The sequence below is a fragment of the Uloborus diversus genome, chromosome 5, assembly GCF_026930045.1.
Source record: "Uloborus diversus isolate 005 chromosome 5, Udiv.v.3.1, whole genome shotgun sequence".
Taxonomy (NCBI): Eukaryota; Metazoa; Arthropoda; class Arachnida; order Araneae; family Uloboridae; genus Uloborus; species Uloborus diversus.
Genome location: NC_072735.1, coordinates 63,426,469 through 63,435,724, shown reverse-complemented (window position 1 = coordinate 63,435,724; position 9,256 = coordinate 63,426,469). Strand labels below are relative to the sequence as shown.

At 33.0% G+C, this 9,256-nt stretch overlaps 1 protein-coding gene across 1 annotated transcript in view; it reads right to left on the bottom strand.

Moving 5' to 3' along the window:
* Positions 1–900: 900 nt before the first annotated feature.
* Positions 901–9,256, bottom strand: part of LOC129222948 (uncharacterized) — a 55,123-nt gene continuing 46,767 nt past the window's right edge. Inside the window, exons 9-10 of the mRNA XM_054857510.1 lie at positions 2,695–2,841; positions 901–1,218 (exon numbers count right to left, since the gene is read on the bottom strand). Coding sequence (XP_054713485.1) covers positions 986–1,218; positions 2,695–2,841 — 380 coding nt within the window. The 3' untranslated portion in view covers positions 901–985. The remainder of the gene's footprint in view (positions 1,219–2,694; positions 2,842–9,256) is intronic.

The following is a 9,256-nucleotide window of genomic DNA, read 5'->3' as shown; positions in this document are numbered from 1 at the left end:
TAAATATTTAACTCCTAACTAAATATCTAAGCTTAGTTTAGAACTGTATATGTACTATTTTATTTAATAAACTTTCATGGTGCAAAAATGAATCCAACTATTATTCCTACAGTCCAAAAGTCCACCAAATCATAACACAACGCATTGTACGAACTCCACTACGGCCTTTCGGCCCAGCAATATGATTGTAAGCTATAAGATACGAATGTGTAACTTAATTAAAAAATAAATGGTAATTTTCAAAACTAAATAGCTGGAAAATACTAAAAAGGTTTGAGTAAGTTTTGGGTGAAGAAAGTAATAGGGGCACGTTTAAGTACGACACTGTAAGAACGTGCGTAAAGGTACTTCGACGTCAACGCGTAAACTTGCCCCGTCGCCAAGTTTGAATTTATTTTTAACGTGAATAAAAAAATAAATAACATTTTAGTTCATACAAATACAATCCTCAAAAAAGGATAAAAAATGCTATTTTTTATATATTTCTTATTTTTTCTAATTATCTTAAATTCTAATACTTCTTTTCTAAATATTATTTATTCGCAATAAGCTTCAAAACGTTCAACACAAAATTTACTAAACTTGGTAAAAACCAGATTATTCTTTCTGCATGCTAGACTGAAGCTCGACTGAAGCTCAAAAACTTGTGAGAATATTTGCAAGGGGACAACACATAGGTGCTAGGGCTCTCCAGTTACAATTCATTTTGAAAAAAAAAGGACTGCATAAACGTGCTCCATGCGTAAAGATGCCCCGGTCTACCCTAGCATTATAAACTTTTTTTTGCGGATAAAAGACAAAAAGCTGGGTTAGATTTGTATATTTTAAAATTGGGTTGATTGCTTTTTTAAACATCTTTTCATTGCAGTTAATTTTATTTTGGTAATTATAAAATGCGTTTGATTTCTTTTTATTGTACGGTACATAAAATGTCATTTTCAAAACAGCATAACATATTTCCACAATACAATGGATAAGTTTATTTTTAATTTTCATCCTTAATTATTTTAAACTGAGATCTTTCCAACTCAGAGTCCCATCTTCCAGTCAAACTTAAAGTAGCTGCAATTCTTCCAACTTCTTCAGATAGTTTTGCTCCAACTCCATTGCCAGCAACTGCAACCGTCACTGTTGGTGTCACTCGATCGATGTAGGGAAGACCTGATGGCGTTTCAGTTGTGACGCATGTCATACTGCTGATGCTTTCCACCTTCACATCTTTTAAATTGGGGGGGGGGGGGGGGAGAGATAAATGTGTCAAAATATCACAATTAAAAATAACTTTTTGAAATGTTGAAACTATTGCTATTCTAAACAAGAGGTCATAAAATCTTATAGGGGTGCGACATCGATGTCGATGTTTTGGAAACACTGATGTTTTTGTTAAGACATCGATATTTTCAACATAGATGTTTTACTTTCGATGTTTTTGAAACATCGATGTTTTGATATATTCAGTAACTTACCGCCCATTAGCCAGGGCTAAAGCAGAAATACATGAAATACACCGCCAGCTCAGTCATTTCCAACCGAGAACTGCAGTTTCGTGCTTATTAGCACTCATCAGCTCGGCATAGGAATGTGACTGAGCTGGAGATGGAAAACCTATTAAGGAAGCCAAGACTGCCAAACAAACTGGTAGCTAATATAGAAGAGCACAGACCAGACGAGTGACCGAAGCAATGGTTCGGTTCAACTCGAAGATGGAAGGCAAGGCATGGTATATTCAGTAAATTACACCTGACTGAGCTGGCGGTGTATTTCATGTATCGATGTTTTGTGTTTGATGTTTTTTGGATGTTGATGTTTTTGTATTTTAATTGAAAATTATGATAAAATTTCTCACAGAGAAGCGACATCGATTGAAAAACATCAATGCTTCAAAACATCGATCTTTAAAATGAAATAAAAAATAAAAAAAAAGGTTGGAATTATAAATTAACCCAAAAACACTGAACTCTCGGAAGCATCGATAAAAAAAAGTACTAAAGCCCTTTATTTCTCAAATACAGAGCTCATTTTCACACGTAGGTTACAAACTTATTCCTATTAAATTGAATTCATGATTTGAGGTTCAGTATTTTCAAAATAATCGTCGGGTACGTATTATTTTGTAGTTGCTTAAATTAGCATAATAATTTATTTTTGGCTTTACTTAGAAATTTCCGAAATAATAGCTATAATTCTACGAATTGACGCAATGCCTAAAGAATTCACTGATCATGAATTATTTGTTGTAAGTCTGTAGTGTAGTATATTCAAAAATGTATGTTATAAACTCATATATTGATAAAAAGATCGATGTTTTAAAACATTGATTCTTGAAAATATCAGTGTTAATATAAATATTGATAACAGCTATAGTTCTACGAATATTCGCAATGCTTGAAGAATTCACTGACCCAGAAACATTGGCTGTCAGTCCATTTTGTAGTATATTCAAAAATGTATGTTATATATTCGTACATTGATAAAAAAATCGATGTTTTTAAAACGTCAATGTTTGAAAATATCGATGTTTTTTAGTCGATGTATCAATACCATCAATGTTTTAATTTCTTACATCAATGTTTTGAAAAATCGATGTTTCGCCATCGATGTCACATCTATAATATCTAATGAAAAGGAAATTTTAAAGGGGATGCAGATTACAAATAATGTCTTGAATTTAAAATACAGAAATGTGTACATTACCTGGAAGCATCTCTCTCAACGCTTTGGAAAGGTATTGCACTTTTTTCTGGTCACCTTTTGACAAATACCATTGTGTTATTTCCGACAATGCTTCGAGAGACCCACTTTTAGTAAACTCTGAATGCCCGATTTTCAGGTAATATTTTCCTAAGAAAAATATAAATTGAAATAAATTACATATCTATAATTGGGCCATTCCACGCCAAATTAACGAGCCGTAGAACCTGACCATCATCGATTTCTGCATAATTTACAGGTTTGAGTCTACCCACGTGAAGATGGTTTTTTTTTTTTTTTTTTGACCGTTAGTTTTTTATGTGATATTCCCTAAAGTACTTGAAAAATAGCAAAAAGTGAAATCTCGGTAGTTACGAAAAATTCCTTTTCCTCAGCTTCTATAGGAGCCAGAGTGTCGTACTAGGTGTCATTTTAAATCTCTTTAAAGCATTTTTACGTGATATATATATTTTGCTTACTAGTAATACGAGGTAAAAATTTAGAATGGGATTGCAATGAGATCATACTGAAATTCATTATGAAATATTTTGATGCCACAGATTAATGCAATTTTATCACGGTGCTGTAGTTAATCCTCATATAAATAATAGTAGTTGATCGAGTAACCTGCGTGTTTCAATAATGAAACTCGCGCCACATCATTATTTGCAAATTTGATAATATGTTTTGGTAATGTTTAACATGCAGGGGAAGGCCTAATTGTGACAAGGCCGAACTCGATCCGGTAACTTAACTGTTTTACTGGTAAGACTTATTTCAGGGGAGTGAAGAAACGAAAAAATTGTCAACAATTAAAGCTACCTACCGCAGTTTAGGGGTAATCCACTGGAGTGTGGGTTACTATTTCGACTATCAAAATATCCTTAAACAGGCAACGACTTCGTTCAAATGTGGAAGCAATGGGGTAGTTTTCAAAATTTTAAAAGTATTTTTTTCTGAAAGAGCATGCTTAAAAACATAGGATCTGACTATTTTTTAAATAATTTGTTTAAGTTTAATATTTTTAAAAAATTACTTAAATTGGTGCGCTTTCATTGTTTACATTTCTTGCCAATGGCATCACAAATAATGAAATGCCAATCTTTGTTGCCATTCACAGAGAAAAATATCTAATTCGCATCTTTACTCACGTGCATTGGCAACGATATGGTTGATAGCAAGCGTAGAGCGCAATTTTAATTCGCTTCTTGATTATCATAACGTGGAAAGCGGTACAAAAATGCGCCAAAGAGCAACATTTGTGACGTCATCAAGACCACGCCTTGTTTCAAAAATCGTACATTTAAAAAAAAAATATTTTAAAAATAACTGTTGGGAAAATGAAAGAATTTTCTGGGTCCATGTTATTTTTATTTATTTTCTTTTTTGCTTATTCTATCAATTTCAGTAATTAAAAGTATTACTTTTGACTGAAAGAAACAACCCCATTTTTACCCTCATACTTTGACGAGCGACTTTGTAGTCTATTAAGAATAATTGATAGTCCATTCGTTCACTATCATAAGTATGTGAAGAAATTCTGAATAAGAGTGCAGTTCGCTCATGATGAAAAGAGAAGTGTCTTTTCACCGTCTTAATCCTTAAATTATTGAAATTGAGGTGTGAACCACAGACAATGATGTCATCTAAAGATAATTAGAGAAAAAAATTACGAAGTGGAAAATACTCTTCATTTCCAATGATATTCTCAGTTCAATTCTTTCTTTGGGAGATCCCTTCTTTTCAGGTTTCTGCTGGGGTCAACTTTTACGAGAATATCATTTATTGGTGCATTAAGAACATTCTTAAAGTTCGAATAGTAGAGAGAGCTTAAAAGTCCATGTAGAAAGGTCCATGTAGATGCAATTGCTTTTCCTGCGCTGTTTTATTTTTATTTTTTTCGTCATTATCTAAAACACAACCTTGTCACTAATATCCATTAGATCTTTAGAATTCAACCATTTTTGGGCATTCAATATTATTCTCAAAAATTGTGAAACGTTCTATTATTGAATTGTTTGAAAAGATAAATGCTTTCACTTCTACCAGATCTTTCACTGGAATAAAACTGAAAACAGCATACTGCTTTCGTTTTCAAAGTCTCTTCTCCGTTTTTCTGTAAAATGGTGCTGTACTGAAGATGTTTCGACGTAATTTTTCATTTGCCTTATAAAACTAGTGTCGTGCAGCCATAACCAGGTTACCATAGGTCGCTTGATGACCGACTCTAGCTTCCAGTACTCACTAAGCTAAAAGTGCCAACACAACAGGGTCCAATTTAGTCACTTTTTACTTATTTTTACGTAGTAAAGGAAGTATTGTAGTCGTGAAAAAAAAAAAAAAAATCACTCAAAAATCGGCCTTAATTTAAATGTTGTTCACCCCCGAATGAATATTGAGTTTTTTTTTTTTTTTTTTTTTTTTTTTTTTTTTTTAACCCGACTACACGTGGGCATTTGCCTGAGAACGTATAGACACCCGAAATATCCATTTTGAGGATCCCCGAGTTAATTACAACGAGTTTTCTCGTGACGTCCGTATGTATGTACGTATGTGTGTATGTGCGTGTGTGCGTATGTGTTTATGTATCTTGTTTAACACAAAAACGGTATGTCCTAGAAAGTTGAAATTTGGTATGTAGACTCCTAGCGGAGTCTAGTTGTGCACCTTCCGTATTGGTTGCATTCGGATGTTCGAAAGGGGTTCTTTTACACCCTTTTGGGGGAAAATCATTGTTAATTTCGATGCAAACTGAAGTGGTGTTATAATTTGGCAAACACTTGGCGATATATCGCCAAGCATGTAGTTGCCAAGTTTTGTCACCAACTTGGCGACAAATTTTGCTTTTTTTAACTGGTTTTAACTTGGCCATAGTCAGAGAGTTAACCATTGTATCATATTAAAATTTCCAATATTGGGACAATTTATCTGTATAAAACGTTTTCTTTGCTTCGGTTCGCAACAAACTTGGGATGAAAATATTTGAAAGGTTTCTTTGCTTACTTCGAGGTACTATTTTCATTACATAGGAGTAAAAGGAAGCACACATCAGCACGTTTCATTTTCGAGTACTTTGGGGCGTCTCATACAAAAAACTAACAAAAAAATCTTTTAAAATGTTTTTTTTTTTTTTTCAAGCATCACGTGGGTAGACTCAAATCTGTTAATTTTCCTGGAATTACTTGACATCAATCTCAAAAGTGGTTTTATTTGTTTCGTTGATTTGGCATGGAATGACCCATTTATATTTTAAACGTTTTCGTTATATTTTAAATTGAAGAGCACTTCAACTAAAAATAAAAAAATACTTTGACAAAAATTAAGATTGGCGAATCTTGCTGATCGTGAGAGGAGAGTAACAGCAAATTTTTTCTTTATATGATAATTTTTTTGTAGTGGACACTTTTTTTTGGTAAAAAAATATTATTATAAGTAAACAACAAATTAGCTTTTAAATTAAAGCAAAAAAATTAAAAAAATATATTGGTTTAAATGAAGGTTAAAGGTAGAAAACTTGAAATTGTTATTCACTTTCCAAAACCAAAACGTCTTTCAACTTGAAGTTTTGGGAAAGCGAAAAGTCTTACTTTACCGAATCAGGGGTGCCTGCAAAGAAGGGGAGATTATAAAAAAGGTTGCGCCATCAAAATGGAGGGAGGGATATTTTTTTATTTTTTTTATTTATTTTTTGATTTATTTTTATTTTTTGTTATTTACTTCATTTTATTCTGTTTACAGTTTCTTTCATTTGTTTATTTAGTTCGAGTATGTGTGTGTGTGTGTTTGTGTGTCATTGGCGAAGCACAGAACTTTTCTAAATGATAATAATAATTAAAAATAAAGAAATAAATTAATAAAAAATATTTTTAAAAAAATAAATATAATAAAAAAAGAATTTAAAAAATAAAAGATATTTTAACAAAGTAAATAAAATAAAAAAGAGAGCTAAGAAATAAAAAATGAAAAAAGGAAAGAGTGTTGAAAAAAAATGAGGGGTGGGGAGTTAGCGCAATTGAACTTGGGTGGGGGATGGGCACTCCCCTGTTCCGAATGAAATTGGATTTTTAAAGAGTGACAAAATAAGAGCATATGCATTTTGCACATGCCTGCAGGTAATGAAAAGGAGAATATTCAAAGACAGTAGGACTCATCAAAACTGTAGGATTTATAAAATTGTCTGATAAAATTTGCCGAATAATGAAATTTTTGGAAAGTCACAATTATCTGCCCAATGCACTCCTTTACTTATTAGCTAAGAACGAAAATAATCTCCTTAAAATAATTAAATTTCAAAAAATTTTTTTTGCAAATATTAATTTTTGCAATATATAGTTTTAGAGTGTCCCGAACAGTGTCAGACAGCCCAACCTCACAGTAGTAAGCAAAAAATAAATACCTTTGTGCCGAGTAATAACAGGAAATATCCAACGTTGTTTAGCAAAATTAAACAGGGGTGTTTTTACATCTAGAAGCTCACATCTTTGAATTGAAAAAGGGATTCCTTGAAACCACGAAACACGTGCATTCTGTAATCTGTTTATTTGTGCTAAACACGTTGGATTTTCCCAGTTACTCACCAGTAGTTGCATCGAAGTGTTTAAATGAACTTTAGACAGCTTTATTTTTAAGAGAAAATCCATTTTTCGACGTTTTATTATGCGGTACTCGCGGTGAAATTGTGTTTTTAGGTTGGTATTTGTTTCGGACAAAACATTGATAGAGGGCGTTGAAGTCAACTAGCGCGTAAGAGAGACTATAAACTTTTAATCATGTGTTTTCTAATGTCTGTGTAAGCACGCTGAGATCGCTTGGTCTTGATTTAAATCGAATCATGTAGCTTTATATCTTCATTCAACTCGAAAAGTAACTAAATTCGTGTAATCATTCTCGAAGTCCATTCTATGTGCCAAATAATTCCTTTCCAGGCCGGTACAGAATGTCCCAAACGGGAATAAATTCAGGTAAGCGCAAATCTTGATTCAATCTCATTTCAATCAGTTTCTTTGATCTGAATAATTCTTTAATTCGAATCTTACATAATCACAATACATATTTGTGGTCCGTCGCAGTCCGGAGAGCTTTCGAGGGTAATTAAGCTAATTAAAAAGTAGAAGTAAATCAAAAAAATTCCGAAAATCTAATTCATTTCGTTTTGATTTCGTTGTGCGCAGCGGATTGTTCTGGTTTTCCCCCCTTATGACCCCTGGTGCCATGTTTTATGTTTCATAGTCTGGCTAGGATTCTTTGCATTCTTTATGTTTTTTTCATGCATGAGTAGTGAGTGGCGAAACTCTTTTTTTTCCTTGCGGAATATTTTTTTTCCTTTTTTTTTTTTGGTGTTGAAAAGGTAGATATTGCAATAGTAAGAGGATTCTTAGCATTAATATGCCGAAATCAAAGAAGCAAAATCAGAGTGAAGTGGTGTCTAAATTCACATTTCTGTAGAAAGAATGTATTAGATACTGTGATAAAGTCGGAACTTCAATTTCGGAAAATGAAAGCATTGCACTTCTAACGGGCATAAAAACAAAATTGGATAATTTAGCAGGGGGTTTGGAATCAGCATTCCTTTTAATTGAAGATAATGAGGAGTTTTACGATAAATACATTCAAACGTCAGATAAAGTGCTTGAAGCATTAGCAAAAATCGAAATCTTTGTATCACAGAATTCGGGATCCGCTGATCAGAAGGTAAGAAATGATCCGGAAGCAAAAACTCTTAAACTCCCGAAAATGACTTTGATGAATTTTTATTTAGATACAGAGGATTGGATTAGTTTTAGAGAAATATTTAAATCGGCTATTCTTGACAACATTCAGTTAACAGACTTAGAAAAATTACAATATCTCCAGACAGCTGTTCGTAGAAGTGCAGTCAAATTAATTCGTGGCTTTTCCCTCCAAGGAGAGGATTGTTGGGATATTTTATGTCAGAGATTTGAAAACAAACGCATTTTAGCCTTAGCTCAAATAAATAACTTGTTTTCGTCTAAAATAACAAAGGTTGATAATTCGAAAGGTCTGCTGGAGTTGTTAGATAGATGCAATGAAGCAGTCAGAAATCTAAAAACCTTAGGTTTGGAGTCTAACGCTCTAAGTGACTTAATGATAATTCGATTCATGCTTTCCAAATTGGATGAGTTGGTTAGACAAAGATGGGACTTGACTTTAGATAATCACTGTATACCAAGTCTAGAGAGTTTTAAGTCGTTTATGGAAAAGGAAGCGCGAAGTCTGGAAAACAAAAGGGGAAGTCTAACTGATAGTAACATTTCAAACCGTAAACCCATGGATGATCGGGAAAATAAAATGGGTAATTCAAATTGATTCCTTAAGCCTGTTGTAAATAGTACTATTGTAGAGAAAAGAAATATCTGTGTTGTGTGCAAACAAAATCATAGGTTATTCAAATGTCCAAAATTCAATAATATGCCCCTTGATGATAGATGGGGTGTCGTGCAAACTTACAAGTTGTGCGAAAATTGTTCGAGGGATAATCACAGTCAATCGGAGTGCAAACTTTCATACACATGTAATTGTTGCTCTTTGCGCCATCATACTTTGT